Source organism: Sapajus apella, unplaced genomic scaffold (genome assembly GCF_009761245.1).
Source record: "Sapajus apella isolate SASKATOON/1434 unplaced genomic scaffold, GSC_monkey_1.0 scaffold194, whole genome shotgun sequence".
NCBI classification, from domain to species: Eukaryota; Metazoa; Chordata; class Mammalia; order Primates; family Cebidae; genus Sapajus; species Sapajus apella.
Window position 1 is genome coordinate 715,942 of NW_022437134.1, and position 15,885 is coordinate 731,826.

The 15,885-nt window shown below is 53.2% G+C and overlaps 1 protein-coding gene and 1 long non-coding RNA gene across 5 annotated transcripts in view; both read left to right on the forward strand.

Annotated features, from left to right (window-relative positions):
- Positions 1 to 441, forward strand: part of LOC116543738 — a 1,281-nt gene extending 840 nt beyond the window's left edge. Inside the window, exon 2 of the long non-coding RNA XR_004265684.1 lies at positions 293 to 441. This is a non-coding gene — a long non-coding RNA (uncharacterized LOC116543738). The remainder of the gene's footprint in view (positions 1 to 292) is intronic.
- The window catches only part of PASK (PAS domain containing serine/threonine kinase), a 44,440-nt gene that overhangs the window by 3,283 nt on the left and 25,272 nt on the right, over positions 1 to 15,885 (forward strand). For all 4 annotated transcript variants that reach the window (XM_032269538.1, XM_032269537.1, XM_032269540.1 and 1 more), the window contains exons 2-9: positions 3,099 to 3,339; positions 5,501 to 5,733; positions 6,476 to 6,646; positions 7,505 to 7,645; positions 8,208 to 8,342; positions 10,789 to 11,049; positions 11,731 to 11,899; positions 14,665 to 14,821. In XM_032269538.1, the coding sequence (XP_032125429.1) occupies positions 3,144 to 3,339; positions 5,501 to 5,733; positions 6,476 to 6,646; positions 7,505 to 7,645; positions 8,208 to 8,342; positions 10,789 to 11,049; positions 11,731 to 11,899; positions 14,665 to 14,821 (1,463 nt within the window). In that variant the 5' untranslated portion in view covers positions 3,099 to 3,143. The remainder of the gene's footprint in view (positions 1 to 3,098; positions 3,340 to 5,500; positions 5,734 to 6,475; positions 6,647 to 7,504; positions 7,646 to 8,207; positions 8,343 to 10,788; positions 11,050 to 11,730; positions 11,900 to 14,664; positions 14,822 to 15,885) is intronic.

The following is a 15,885-nucleotide window of genomic DNA, read 5'->3' on the forward strand; positions in this document are numbered from 1 at the left end:
TTTTTTTGAGACGGAGTTTCGCTCTTGTTACCCAGGCTGGAGTGCAATGGCGCGATCTCGGCTCACCGCAACCTCCGCCTCCTGGGTTCAGGCAATTCTCCTGCCTCAGCCTCCTGAGTAGCTGGGATTACAGGCACGCACCACCATGCCCAGCTAATTTTTTGTATTTTTAGTAGAGACGGGGTTTCACCATGTTGACCAGGATGGTCTCGATCTGTTGACCTCGTGATCCACCCGCCTTGGCCTCCCAAAGTGCTGGGATTACAGGCTTGAGCCACCGCGCCCGGCCTAGGTTGTTTTATAGCAAAGGAATCCTGCTGATTGTCTTCTGTAACTTGATTTTTTTCCCCTTGTTATATGGCTAAGATTCACCCTTGTGTGTAGTTTATTTGTTTTCATGGCTGTAATTCCTAGTGTGAATATACCAGAATTTAAAATCTGTCTTCTTGCTGATGAGTGTTTGGGCTGTTTCATTTCCCTTTCTCCTCCTTCTCTCCCTCCCTCCCTTCTCTCCATTTGTTCTGCTTGTCTTTGCATCGAGAACCTGACTGTCCTGAACATTCTTGTGTCTTCTTATCTGTGTATAAGCATTTCTCTGGAATATAAATCTAAGTGGAAAGTGCTGTATCCATACAGACAAATGCTTGACGGAATTGCTTTCTAAAGAGATTATGTTAATGTATGAAGAGTTCCTGTTGATCCAGATCCATTCTGACATTCGATATTATTAGATTCTTAATTTCTGCCGACTTTGTAGGCATAACATCATCACGATTAGGATTTTGTCTCCTGTGAAACGCTTGTTCCTATTTCTTGTCATTTTTCTGTTGGACCATGTGTCTTTTAAAAATGTTTAAACTTTAAATAGTTGATTTTTTTTTTTTTTTTTTTTTTTTTTTTTGAGACTGAGTCTCGCCCTGTTGCCCAGGCTGGAGTGCAATGGTGTGATCTTGCCTCACTGCAACCTCCTCCTCCTGGGTTCAAGCGATTGTCCTGCCTCAGCCTCCTTAGTAGCTGGAATTACAGGCACACGCCACCATGTCTGACAAATTTTTGTATTTTTAGTAGAGACGGAGTTTCACCATGTTGTCCAGGATGGTCTCGATCTCATGATCCACCTGGCTTGGACTCCCAAAGGACTGGGATTACAGGCATGAGCCACCATGCCTGGCCTAAACCGTTGGTCTTTTAAAGCTATTCTGGATATTCTCTGTTGCTTATGTATGTGGCAAATATCTTCTAAATTGTGGCTCATTCTTTCATTTTCTTTATGGTATTCTTTGTGAACCTTTGTCCTAAATTTTAATGTTACGTTTATTAATGTTTTTTTATAACTAGAGTTTTCTGTGCCTTGTTTAAGAAAACATTCCCTACCCTAAAGTCTTACAGATAGTCTCTTTTCTTCTAAAATATTAATGATTTTATTTTGTATTTTATTTTATTTGGTTTGAAAGGGTCTCGCTCTGTTGCCTGCGTTGACCTCAATCTCCTGGGCTCGAGCAATTCTGCCTTAGCTTCTAGAGTGGCTGGGACTATGGGTGCAGGCCACGAGGCCTGCCTGGCTAACAGTTTAGTGTTTTGACTTCCACAGATCAGGTCTTTTATGCCCTGGGCAACATAGTGAGACCTCATGTCCTAATTAAAAAAAAAATGGCCACGTGAAGACACATACACACAGGGAGAAGCTCTGTAATGGCGAAGGTATAGATTGGAGTGACGCAGCCACAAGCCAAGAACACCAAAGATGGCCAATTAGCTACCAGATGCTGGGATAAGGCAAGGAGCGGGCACTCTTGGAGTTCCATACTGGAAGAGGTGGTGTTGGGAGGGCCAGCCCCCTTTTCCTTTCCACCCAGGCCTGCCCTGTCTTAGAAGGGCCTCCTGTGGGCATCCTGCAGGCTTGTCCAAGCTCGCTGTTCCTGGAAGGCTTCTCCTCAGCCAGGTCACCAGTCTAGGTGTGGGAGGATCTGGGTGGGAAGAGGCTGAGGTGGGCCTTAGAAGTGGGCACGAGGCCCTTTGGTCGGGGACTCTGGGTTCTGGATAACCAGAATGTGGTCTAGAAGAGGGAATATGGGATCTGGGGAGCTTGCCTTGGCCCAGGGTCTCCTCATTTCGTGGGGGAAACTCCAGTCATGGTTCTGGTATTGGCCAGAACCTCTTCTTGCTGTTTATCTAAAATCTGGATGACCCGGTGGGGGCCTTGCTTCCTTCCAGTAGAGGAGGTCTTCTTGCTTAAGAGCTCTTTTTGTTGAGATTGGCTGTGAGGATGGGGTGTTGGTAAATGTGCACCTACGTTTCAGGTGCTTGCCAGTGTGCAGGATGGGACTCCAGTATCTCCACTCTGCAGAGTGGTCACATGAATGTATGCATGTGACAAGATTGCATGGAACACATGCTCACTCGCGTGCACGCCCACACGCACGTGCAGGTAAATGCCGTGAAACCTGGACGAGGATGATGGATGGTATCAAACCCGTTTCCTTGCTGCGACACTCTCCTGTGAGATGTCACCACAAGAGGAAACTCAGTGAAGAGTATGCAAGATTTCCCTGTATTTCCACCCTGTATCAGCATTTGAATCATGTATAAGAGAAAAGCTAAAAATACAAATCTCCGGTGCCAGGCCTGTCTCTAGGAGATGTGACCTCTTGGCCACGGCCCCCGTGACCTCAGTTGCTGGCAGTGCCCAGGTGATTCTGTGTGCAGCTGGTGGGGTGGTCAGGACTCACTGTTTAGGGGAAAGCTGCGGCCGTGGGAGCTGTGCAGCCCCGCGTGCTGATGGTTCATCTTGACCTGGGAGTATTTCCAGCTGGTGTGCACCTGTAGCCCCTGCTTCCCGCATGGCTCCTTCCCGCCGTTCTTTGCTTTCCCCTCTCTCTCCTCTGTCTTTCCCATGTCTTCCTATGTATTTTTCTCGGAAAGAGCTTTCAGCACCACTCTGGGTGGACCATTCTTCCATTGCAGGTTCTGACCTGGGATGGCAGTTGGTTGTGTATGTCTTTTGGGACTGAGCTTAACTCGGCATTATGAATGAGTTGGTTAAACTGTTTTTATGTTCTTGCATTGCTGATGCTCATCAGGTTCACATTGTTTTCTAATTGTCGCCAGAGGTGGAAGCTTGGCAATTTGCCTCCCTTCTTCCCATGGAGGACGGAGGCGTGACGGCCTTTGAAGAGGACCAGAGATGCCTCTCCCAGAGCCTCCCCTTGCCAGTGCCAGCAGAGGGCCCAGCTGCTCAGACCACTGCGGAGCCCAGCAAGTCGTTTTCCTCAGCCCACAGACACCTGAGCAGAAGGAATGGGCTTTCCAGACTCTGCCAGAGCAGGATGGCGCTCTCCGGTAATGACCTTCGACATTTCAGGCCTTAGTGTGGAAATACAAATACAGAGTTTCTGTGTTCTCGTGGAAACCTCACCAGTGCTCCTTTTCAGGCAGCAGGTGGAACTCACCCTCACATTTCAGGGTCAAGTTACAGCAAAATGTTATTTCTTACTTCAGAGTGTGTGAGAACGCCTTTCTAGGCTAGGCTATTTTACTAGGAAATGCGGCTTTGCTCATGCATTTACTGAGCTAAGTGCAGTGTAGCTCAGTAATGTTTAATGACTCACTGCTGCACGTGTAGGCTTTCCGCTTGGCCACAGACAAATAAGACAGGGTCCCTCCCCTCAGGGAGGTTTTTACCACACGACAAGCACATGCTGACTTCACGAGGTAGGTGGAGGTGGGGTGAGAGGTGTGGGGCTGCGGTTTCTCCAAGAGTCTGCTGCCCCCTATGACCAGGCACCCCAAGGGTCTGGGCCGCGCTGAGGAAGAAAGCGTCACTTGTCTTTGAGGGGCTTATTGTCCGATGGAGGCAGCTGGGGAGACAGCAGGCTGTGTGCTCAAAGCTGGGGTAGGCCTGGAAAAGGGGAAGTGCTTTGGGATGACAGAGGTGGGCACAGAGCTGCAGGAAATGGTGCCTGGGGTCTGGTCTCCAGGCCGAGGAGCACTTTGACACTGGAGGAGGAGGGTGTCAGAGCTGAGCTTGTGCATTGGGGTGTGTGAGGGCGTAGAGAGGAGGGCCCTGTAGGGAACACCTGGGATCCTGCAGGGAGGCTGGGCTGGGAGGTGCACGGCGCCCTCAGGAGTGGGCTTCACCCAGGCGCTGATCAGGAGCATTCTCAGTGAGTGTCGACAGGTGAGTTCCTTTTTTGGAGCATCATTCTGGTGGCTGCATGAAGAGCTGGGGTGGGAGCCGGAGGCACAAGCCTTGAGACATGAGGAGGAGCTGCGCTTGGTGACTGCTGTCCAGGAAGAGGAGGGGCAAGAGAGTGGCTGGATAGCCGTGTGGTTCCCAGCCTCTGTGAATGATCAGCATAGGGCCACTCACTGAGAAAGTCAGGGGTCCTGGATGAAGGACACGGAGGGGAGGGGAAACGGAAGGGCCAGGTGTTGCATGCTTGGTTTTAGGCACGGGAAGAATGCAGTTGGCATCTCCTGAGATGGGAAGAGGGCGAGTGGGCCGTGGGAGACCTGGGGAGGGCTCTAGGCTGGAGGTGTGAGTGTGGGAGTCATGATGCATTTCTAGTTTAGATGAGTTTAAAGCTACACTGACTGGGTGGGATGGAGCCAGGGCCACTGAGAGGTGAGAGGGTGGGAGGTGGGGGAGCCCAGGTGCCTGGGGAGGGTGGTGTGGGAGGAAGGGGGGCCTGAGGAGTGACTGAGGGGCGAGGAGTGACTGAGGGGCTTGGAGTGTCTTGGGATCTATTGGTGGTGTTGCTGAGAGCAGGTTGGAGTGGCGGGACGTGAAGCCGGCAGGCCAGTGAGAACACTGCACAGGGAGCTCCTGAGTCGCAGGTTGCTTCCAAGGAGTGAGTGACAGGCAGCTGCCAGAGGGGCCGTGGGGTCTTGGAATGACTTTTATAGGACAGAAAGTGGGAAGGAAGGGACCTTCGAGTATGGTTAAACTTTTTTGTTTTTTGAGACAAGGTCTCGCTCTGTTGCCCAGGCTGGAGTACAGTGGTGCAATCATAACTCACTACAGTCTTAAACTCCTGGGCTCAGGTGATCGTCCTGCCTCAGCCTCCTGGGTAGATGGGACTACAGGTGCACACCACCATGCCCAACTAATTTTTAAAAATTTTATTTTTAGTAGAGGTGGGTTCTCCCTGTATTGCCCAGGCTGATCTTGAACTCTGAACTCAAGCAACCTTCCTGCCTCAGCCTCCCAAAGAGCTGGGATCCCAGACATGCCTGGCTTTCAGTGTAATTTAGACACAGAAGTATTGATCTGGTACTGTTTGTGCTTCCGAGCGGACCTGGTGGTTGCCTCCGTGGTTGCCTCCATGGATTCTGGGGACCATGTTCAGACACGTAGTGTGAGTGTGCACTAGCTGTGCAGATGGACTTCATCCTGGGATCTTTTTGCAGGAGTTGAGGGCAAGGGCTGTATGCTTGGCCTGTTTTAGAAGTGGACTCTGGCAGCTGTGTGAAATCTAAAGCTTTGCCTCTCTTCTTCCAGAAGACAGATGGAGCTCCTACTGTCTGTCATCACTGGCTGCCCAAAATATTTGTACAAGTAAACTGCACTGCCCTGCTGCCCCCGAGCACACGGACCCAGCCGGGCCCTGGGGCAGTGTGTCCTGCTGCTCCCTGCTGCGGGGACTGTCCTCAGGGTGGTCCTCACCCCTGCTTCCGGCCCCCGTGTACAACCCTAACAAGGCCATCTTCACCGTGGACGCCAAGACCACAGAGGTATTTGCTTCTGCTTTAGATCCAGCTGTATAGATGTGGATTTGGGGTTTGTGCCTTAAACCTGGAATGTGTGTGTTTTAATGCAATTAGAAAATACTGGGGGCTGGGTGAGGTGGCTCACGCCTGTAAGCCCAGCACTTTGGGAGGCCAAGGCAGGTGGATCATGAGGTCAGGAGATGAGACCATCTTGGCTAACACTGTGAAACCCTGTCTCTGCTAAAAAATACAGAAAATTAGCCAGGCGTGGCAGTGTGCGCCTGTAGTCCCAGGAGGCTGAGGCAGGAGAATTGCTTGAACCCAGGAGGCGGAGGTTGCAGTGAGTCGAGATGGTGCCTCTATACTCCAGCCTGGGTGACAGAGTGAGACTGTGTCTCAAAAAAAAAAAAAAATATTTGGGCAGTTTGGGAGGTGGGAGAATTGTTTGAACCCAGGAGTTCAAGACCAGCCTGGGCAACATAGCAAGATCCCATCTCTACAAAGAAATTAGCCAGGGGTGGTGGAACACACCTGTAGTTCCAGCTACCTAGGAGGCTGAGGCAGGAGGATCGCTTGAGCCCAGGAGTTCCAGGCTGCAGTGAGCTATGATTGTGCCACTGCACTCCAGCCTGGGCAACAGAGTGAGACCTTGTCTGTCAGGAAAAGGCTGGCTTCTGCGTGGTCCTCCTGAGTGCCTGGCTGTTCTAGGCAGCTGGTGGAGCTGCTGGGGATGTCTACATTCTTGCTCTTATTTGTAACTCCTCAGATCCTGGTTGCCAATGACAAAGCTTGCAGGCTCCTGGGGTACAGCAGCCAGGACCTGATTGGCCAGAAGCTCACACAGTTCTTTCTGAGGTCAGATTCCGACATGGTTGAGGCCCTCAGCGAGGAGCACGTGGAGGCTGACGGCCATGCTGCGGTGGTGTTTGGCACGGTGGTGAGTGGGTGCGGGTGCAGCACTTGGTCAGGCCTCAAGACCAGCAGCCCATGGCAGGAGGAGCTCAGCGTTCCCCACCGGAGCTCCTCTGGGTGGCCACCTCAGCTTCTTTAGCTGCAAATGTCATGCCAGGGGCCGTTTCCCTGCTTTAGCTGCGGTGGGGAGGCCCCTTAAAAACGAATCATCATGGGAATGGACCCTGTGGCTGCGGCTGGCTCCCCGGGGCATTGTGGGGGTGGCCCCTGCTGTGTTTGAGGGCTGTCCAGGCCCTACATCGGATTCTCAAGAGTGGACGGTTTTATTGTCTATTGATTTTTACATCATCATGTGTACATTCTGTTTGGGTTTGTTGGAGCGGGCAGGGGGTGGGCCTGAAAGCATTTCCCTAGACAGTGTTGACTCTCTCACCTGTGCCGTGTGTCCTACCTGGACGTTGACAGGTGAGCTGAGTTGGATGTGGAGGACCAAGCCCAAGGAACGGAAAAAGCTTAGGACCAATTGTATCAGAAAATTGCTGGTTCAAGAAATTGATTACTAAGAAGAAAAAATTAAGATATTCACCATGTGTTGGTGTCTCTCTCTAAGAAATAACAGATACTGCTTTTCTCTCCCTGCAATATTACCGTGAGCCTGAGAATGAAATCTACTCTGTCGATAAAACTTTCACTTGGAGATTGTAATGTTTAGTGTCAGAAATCTTGTCTGTGTTTGGCAAATTTCTGAAATGAAAGACAGGTAAGCAGAAGTTGAAAACGTCGCAGTGCCTGGAGTTTGGTGGGGGCTTCTGGAAGTAGGTTCCCCATCCAGACCAGCCCTCTGGGTCCACGGCACGCAGGTGTGACCCTTCCGTTTCCACAGGTGGACATCGTCAGCCGCAGCGGGGAGAAGATTCCAGTGTCTGTGTGGATGAAGAAGATGCAGCAGGAGCACCGCCTGTGCTGCGTAGTGGTCCTGGAGCCCGTGGAGAGGGTCTCGACTTGGGTGGCTTTCCAGAGCGACGTGAGTGTGCCGCTTTGCCTCGTGTCTCACAGACACTGGAGCCGGTGTCATTTTCCTCCTCGGCAAGCGCTGTCTCTGTCTTGTTCCTTTGGGAAGAAAGAGAAAGAGGAGCCTGCAGGGTCTGCCCGGTGCTGCCCTCACTGATTGTGTGCACTTGGGCAGGGAAGGAACCTCTCACGCTTCAGTTCCTCACCTGTAAACCAGGGCATAATCATAACTCCTCAGGAGATTGTCTCAACATTTAAATGAGATAATGTATGTAAAACCCCCAGAATGCTGGCTGGCATTAGGGACAGCCCTCATATGTGAACTGGGATATTATTAATGAGCCTGTGGTGTGGGCCAGGCTCCTGAAGAGCAAGAAAGCCCACACTTTAGATATATCTCTGGTAGAAGGAGAAAGATGATGTTCGTATCAAATTCACATGTATATGTCTCCCGCACTTCCGATGGAGAAGTCACGTCAGCCGTCTTGCTTTTGGCTCGACAGTTTTGAAGCTTAGTGAAATTTACAGCCAAAGTGCAGGAAACTTTTACGGTAAGCACTGGGCTTTTCCTCCAGGGGACCATCACGTCCTGCGACAGTCTCTTTGCCCATCTTCACGGGTTCGTGTCTGGGGAGGACGTGGCCGGGCAGCATATCACAGACCTGATCCCTTCTGTGCAGCTCCCTCCTCCTGGCCAGCACATCCCAAAGGTAGGGCTCCTGACCTCTCGCACTATGGGATGGGGTTGAGTTCTTGGCTCCAAAGCCATAACTGGAGACGAAAACAGAGGGTTCCCGAAGGCAGGAGTGGCTCTGGGGGTGGGACGTGCTCAGTCTTCCGCTCTCTGCACTGAGGCCTTGACCAAGGGCTGGAGCCTATGTGGTCCCCCACTGACCACTTGTCCCCTGAGTCTTCTCCCTGGAGCCTGCTGGGGGCATGCGCTGGGGTCTCTCTGTAGGGAGGACTGGCTGATTGTAGGGTTTCCCTTCAAAGCAGGACGGCCTCATCAGCCGGTTAGGGGCTGGGCGAGCGGCGTTGGAAGGCACTGGAGGTTGGGGATAGTCAGCTGGATCCTCCAGGTTCCCCGTTTCCCACCTAGTGTGTGGCTTTCACACAGGACCCCATTGCTTGCATTAAACTGATATCACATCCCAACAGCCTGCAGGTTTTGGCTGAAATCAGCTCTGGTGCTGCGAGAAATAGGAGATCTTTTCAGGACATCCACAGGAACGTCCCACTTTTCTGGCTTGCCTTAAACTAAGAACTTCACCCTCTGAGCCTGTCATGTGCTATTTTAAGCTTCCCAGCTTGGTTGGTAGCCCTGCTGCCCCCACGTCCATTCTCTCTGTGTCCTTTGCTCTAAAGCAGTAGCCACTTGGGCCTCGGAGTTGGCAGGAGCATCAGCCAGTGCCACCGCTCTGGGCGGCTGCTGAGTGGCGTCTTCTGAGTCTGAGCAGAAGCAAACCTCTGACCCATCCAAGGCAATGTGTTCAAAGGAATGTGCACTGGGAAACACGCATGAGCGTGTTCTCAGCAGAAGCTCTGTTCCTCATAGCCCCAAACTGGAGCCATCAGACACCCTGCAGCAGCAAATCAAGACGGACTCTGTGAGCCCTGGAAAGGGGACCCTGCGTCCCACTTGTTCCTTGGCCGGCTCACTGGGACCTGGGGCCACCTAGGTTCGGGAGAACTGGGTCAGGGCCTGGGCTTGCACAGGGAGCCTGGGGTCTTGAGTTCTGACCTTGACGGGGGCAGTGCTATGTTCAGGACAGGGTAGATGAGCTGCCATGCCACGGCCCCTCCAGCTCTCCCATTTTACAGGGTGAGCCCTTAAACAGGGGCAGACACACAGGCTGGGGTCTAGTTTGTCATCTTGTAACCATAAAGGGAAGAAACTCTTAAACATTTTGGGGGCCGGGCGCGGTGGCTCACACCTGTAATCCCGGCACTTTGGGAGGCCGAGGCGGGTGAATCACGAGGTCAAGAGATCGAGGCCATTGTGGCCAGCATGGCGAAATGCCATCTCTACTAAAAATACAAAAATTAGCTGGGCATGGTGGCATGCACGTGTAGTCCCCAGCTACTTGGGAGGCTGAGGCAGGAGAATCGCCTGAACCTGGGAGGTGGAGGTTGCAGTGAGCTGAGATCTCACTACTACGTTCCAACCTGGTGACAGAGAAAGGCTCTGCCTCAAAAAAAAATTTTTTTTTTGTTTGGGCTGGGTGCGGTGGCTCATGCTTGTAATCCCAGCGCTTTGGGGAGCTGAGGTGGATGAATCAGGAAGTCAGGAGTTTGAGACCAGCCTGGCCAACAAGGTGAAATCCCCTCGCTACTAAAAATACAAAAATTAGCTGGGTATGGTGGTGGGCACCTGTAATCCCAGCTATTTGGGAGGCTGAGGCAGGAGAATCACTTGAACCTGGAGTTGGAGGTTGCGGTGAGCCTAGATGGTGCCGCTGCACTCCAGCCTGGGTGACAGAGCAAGATTCCTTCACAAACAAACAAACAAATCTTTGGTTTGGAATGCTGTATTCATCAGGATTTAGTTGGGAACCTAGTACATTCCAGGTACTTAAAGCAGAGGTAATACAGTAAAAGGGTCTGGTTGTATGGGTGACGGGGAGCTGAGAAGGCCGCTGAGAGCTGAGTGACAGCGGGAACCACTGCCCCCCAGGTGGGAGGGACGAGGATGGAGGGAGGGGCTGGGCCACCCACAGAGGTGGCTGCTTCGACATTGCCCAAGCCTGAGTTGGGCGGGAGAACACATCCACAGATGTGCAGCTGGTGGGGTGCAGCCTGTGGAGCCAGTACCCTGGGGCCAGAGCAAGGATGGCACAGTTGCCAGTGGCATGGCTGAGCCCCGAGCTTGAGCCCCACAGTCCCACCTCCCTCCCTGCTGGTGCCGGCGCCCTCATTAGGGGTGTCTCGATTGCCCTGGGGTGGCTCTGGACAGTGAGTCCTCCCCACCCACAGAAGGGCTCCTCCCTGGGCAAGGTGGGGTCAGGAGGAGAAGAAGGCAGAGCAGTGTGGGTGGGAGATGTCCTGGGGACTTTCCCCAGTGACACGTGGGGTAGAAGTTGGGTCCGAAGCAGCACAGACTCAGTGCTCTGGCCACGTGAAACACGGCTTGAGCTGAACGATGAGCCTTTTTTTCAGAATCTCAAGATTCAGAGGTCTGTTGGAAGAGCCAGGGATGGCACCACCTTCCCTCTGAGCTTAAAACTGAAATCTGAACCCAGCAGCGAGGAGGCGACCACCGGCGAGGCGGCCCCCTTGAGGGACTACTGGGCGTCTGTCTGGGTGTTCCGCACCATCAGCGGCCTCATCACCCTGCTGCCGGATGGGACCATCTACGGCATCAACCACAGCTTCGCACTGACGCTGTTCGGCTATGGAAAGGGCGAGCTCCTGGGCAAGGTGGGTGTACCCTGGGCGCCTGGCTCCCCGCCCCTCGGAGGAAGCTGCTGTGCTCGGCAGCTGACATGCGCGTTTCAGGCCTCGCGCCCGGTGAACTCTCCACCTCGCTTTACTCAGGAGGGACCTGGGGCCCCGGGAGGAAGGTCCCTGCTCATAGCCAGCAAGCTCCTTCCTCTCGCCCCCACCCCAGCAACCACCGTCAGAGGGAGAGAGAGGAGCTGTGCCTGGAAGCCCTGAGAGCTCTGGTCTGACTGACGGGCCAGAGCTTAGGAACAACTGCAGGGGCTCGTTTCTCACCGTAGCGGAAACACTAAAAAGTAGCTAAGCTAAATTGTAGTTAAGTTCGATTTAAGTTAATTAGAAAGCAGTTAGCATTATTCCTGGTTCCCACAGGAGCTGAGGGCATTGCGCCCTTGCGGGGATTTTTGGAGGCATGGATGCGTGTGCCCTCTGTGAGGTTAGAGCGGGTTCCGGCGTTACGGCTATTGGCAGTGTCCCGGCGCAGGGGCACACACAGGCTCAGAGGAAGTACCTGTCAGAGCAGCTCAAGGCCTCCCCTGACCCTGAGGGATGAGCCCTCAGGGACTGGCTCTCCTAGTGTTCATTTCTTCCCCAGGGGGACAGTCCAGTGGGTCAGTGTGGGTCCTCCACGTTCTGAAATGTCCCCGCTTTGTTTTCTAGAATATCACTTTCCTGATTCCTGGTTTCTACAGCTACATGGACCTTGCATACGACAGCTCGTTACAGCTACCAGACCTGGCCAGCTGCCTGGACGTCAGCGACGAGAGCGGGTGTGGGGAGACAACCTTGGATCCATGGCAGGGCCAGGACCCGGCCAAGGGCTCCCAGGGTGAGACATCTCCTCCTCCTCCTGAAGGTGCCTGTGGCTGCTCAGCCCCAGACGGCCCCATGTCTCTGAGACAGGGCTGGGGCGAGTAGGAGCTGGGCCCCTCCAGTGTTTCAGGGGTGGGGTGGGGCCAGAGTGGGGTGACTGTTTGCTGGTTCGATGTTCCTCCCTGTCTCGGGCTGTGACACGTGTTATTCTTACAAACGTATGAGAATAGAGAAGAATAGAAATCCCCCAAGACTGCGTCACCTGTCCCATAGTTTATCTGAGACAGAGCTAACCGACAGTCTTGTCTCTTCTGAGTAAATGTGTGGAGCTTCATGCAGTTTGAGTGAGTCCGTGTAGCGTAACAGATTATAGCTGACCCTTGAACAATGGGGCTTGACATGCAGGGTCCGTTCACGCATGGATTCTTTTCAGCCTCAGAACCACAGTATCGGTGGGAGGGGAAGCTGGCGCATGTGGAGGGCTGACTTTTCAGGCACCTGGGTTCTGTGGGGTGGGCTGCAGGACTTGGGGGTGCTCGGACTGTGGTATTCTGGGGGTCCTGGAACCCATCCCCTGGGTGTACCAGGGGTTTACTGTAATTCCTAAATTGAATGTTCCTACCAGTATTTCCTGGTTTAATTATGTTTATCCTCCATACTTTTAATTTAACATTTTAAATTATTTCAACAAATACTCCCGAGTCTCTTTCGTATGCACAGTCTTAGGTGTGTGGCCTGTGAAGACAGGGTGAGCACACCGCCTCCTGGCCCGAGGGACCCACTCCGGCTGGGAGCACTGGGGGGCTGTGGAACCCGCTGATGCCCTGGCAGGGCCTGCGCCTGAGCTCCTGGTAAGGAGCAGGCTCCTGGCTGCTTCCACAGTGCTCACTCTTCTGTTGACAAGCGTGGCGGGCGGGGGGTGCTCCCTGGCCCTGGCTCTGCCTCAGCAGGGACCCAGACTCTGCCTCTGGGTGCTCTGCTCACCCCGAGCGTGGGCTCACTGGGTGTGGTTCTCGAGTTCCTGGGCCAGGCTGGGGCCCAAGGGTCGGGGGGATGGTGTGGCTGGGGCGTCGGGTGGAAGGGCACAAAGGTCATGAGAGAAGAAGTCGGAGTGCCAAGTGCTAGCAGAAGGTCAAGGCTCCGTGTCGTGGTGGGGCAGGTGGCTCAGCAGGTGCTGGCTTGCGAAGCTGTTGTGCCTGTGGCCACTCGGGTATTGAATGAGTGCAGAAGTGGATTTAATTCGGTCACTGCGGAGAACTACCGCCTAGGGTGCCGGCTGGCCTGGCGAGAGAGACCATCCCCGTCAGACACCACTGAGCTTCCTGGGCCTCGCCTGAGTTCTTTGGCACAGGCTCTGGCCTCCTTCCCCGACAGCATCTCACCTGGGGCATGAGAAGCTGGATTGTAAAGTTTGTTTTAAAAGACGCTTGTTAAGCTGTTGGTTCTCCTTAAAATCCTGGCTTTCCTTAGCATGTGGCTCCTCTGATCGTATCTGGGTTTTTCTGTCTCAAAGTCCCAGTTGTTACCTGTGCGTGCATGCCTGTGCGTCTAATACATGCTCTTTGTCGGATGTTTGGTGGTGGGGAGACGGGATTACAACATTCCTGTTGCTCTCACGTTGTTTCCTTATGATGAATTATCAGAGGTGGAACTTCTGGATTCAGGGAATGAACACTTTTGCTAGTTACTGTCAAAAATGCCTCTTGGAGAAGTTGTGCCAAACCCACCCAGCTGTCCTGGTCACATAGCAGGCTTCCCTCAGCTTGGGGCTAGGGTTCTCCCCAGGGTCCTTCCTTTTTTTTTCTCCTTGAGACAGGTTTTTGCTCTTGTTGCCCAGGCTGGGTGCAATGGCATGGTCTTGGCTCACTGCAACCTCTGGCTCCGGGGTTCAAGCGATTCTCCTGCCTCAGCCTCCCAAGTAGCTGGGATTACAGGCATGCGCCACCACACCCAGCTAATTTTGTGTTTTTAGTAGAGACTGTTTCTGCATGTTGGTCAGGCTGGTCTCAAACTCCTGACCTCAGGTGATCCGCCTGCCTTGGCCTCCCAAAGTGCTGAGATTACAGGCATAAGCCACTGTGCCCAGCCTCTCAGGGTCCTTCCTAATGCAGGCTGCTTTCTCTCATGTAACCAAGAGACATGCACTCCTTCCCTACCACATGCCAGGCTGTGCTGCAGGCAAGCACCCCTGCCCTCATGAGACCCGGCGGGAGCCAGGTGACACGTGGATCCCAGGAAGCGGCCAGAGCTCGGGAGGAAGGCAAAGCGGGGAAGTGGGCATGCAGTCTTAGGCTTGGGGGGCCCAGGAGCCCTAAGGAAGCCTTGTAGATGCCCAGGGTACAGCGTTTCTAGGACTGGGAGCAGTGATCCCAAGGCCTCTAATACTTCAGGTATGGCAGGGAGGCAGGGGTGACCGGCCAGAGAGGGCCAGATAGAGCTGGGAGAGTGAGGCCACAGGGTTGGGGGCCATGGCAGAGACTTTTGCTTTTACCTGGAGTCAGATGGGTCCGTTGGAGGGCTGTCAGCAGACGAGGGCCATGCTCTCTGACCGGGGCAGTAATAGGGTCGTTGGTAGCTGGCTGCAGGGGTCCTGGGCCAAGCAGCAGGGAGACCAGGAGGCAGAGAGTGGGCGCTGGTTTGGACCGGGGACGCCTGGGGTGGTGAGAGGTGATTGCTGCCGGTCGTGCTGTGCAGGAACCTCAGTGAGTTCCAGGCACGTGAGCAGACCATTTTAGGGAGTGCCTGTGAAGAGCAAACACTCTTTTTTGATGTTGTTGCCAGACCCAAGGATTCATGTCGTGCTTGCTGGTGGCCTCATGCTGCCCCAAGATGAGGCCCGAAAGCTGCTGGGAAGCGAAGATACCTTCACTGGGACTCAGACCGAGCTGGGAGCCGGAGGCCAGCTCCCTTCCTGCCTCTCACCTCAGCCTGCTCCAGGGTAAGTCCCATTGAAAACTCTTGTGTTGAGTGCCTGCTCCGCTCCACACACACTGACAGGTGGCTTTTCTACGCTGCCTGGCTGAGTCCTCGTCGGCCTGTATGGGAGGGCACCGTGGTGTTACTATCTCAACGTAGGGATAAGGAAACAGGCTGTTGAGAGTTCCAGAACGTTTAGGTAGATTTCAGAGAACTGATGGAAACATAATTTTATCATTTTCAAAGTCATATGAAGCTCTTCTCTTTGCATGTTTTAAAATATCCTATTTAGACTAAAGGAACTTTATATTAGAGAATTAGGAACATTTGGAAAAGTAGAAATAAAAACTCATTCCATTCTCATAATCCTATTGTGCGTGGCATGTGGGTGTGTTTTTAACCTGTTTTCTTCTTCAGAATCTATTTTTATGCACAGCGTGCAGTAAAGGTGCCCAAACCGTAGGTGCCCAGGTGGCCCAGGACCCTTTCTTTGATGCCTGCAGACCCCGGGTCCCTTCCTGTGCCGTGCCCCTCACACCCCGCTACCCCAGGTCAAGGTGGAGGAGACACTGCCCGCACTTGAGCCTGACCCACACGTTTCCTTCTGTAGGCCTTCTGCTCATTGCTGTGTCTAGGATATTTATCCACGTTGTCGTGTTTTCCAGCCTTGAAGAAATTATTTTAAAAATATGTAATACACGAAGATGTGTTTTTTTAATTAAGGAAGAATAATGGTAAAAGGGATGGTTCCCTTGGCCATCTTCCAGTCCCCCTCCTCCAATCCCACTCTGACCCCCAGGGCACCGTGGTCAGCAGTTAGAGCCTTCTAGACCTTCTTTTCTGTGCGTTTAACTATAGTTGTGTGTTATACATTTATATGTGTGCACGTGCATCTGTGTGCTCACATGTGACTAGCAGGGCTGGGCTCACACTGTGCACACTGTCCTAAGTGTGCATGTATGTGTGCGCATGTGCGTCTATGTGCTCACATGTGACTAGCAGGACTGGGTTCACACTGTGCACACTGTCTTAAGCGTGTGTGTATGTGTGTGCATGTGCATCTGTGTGCTCACATGTAACTAGCAG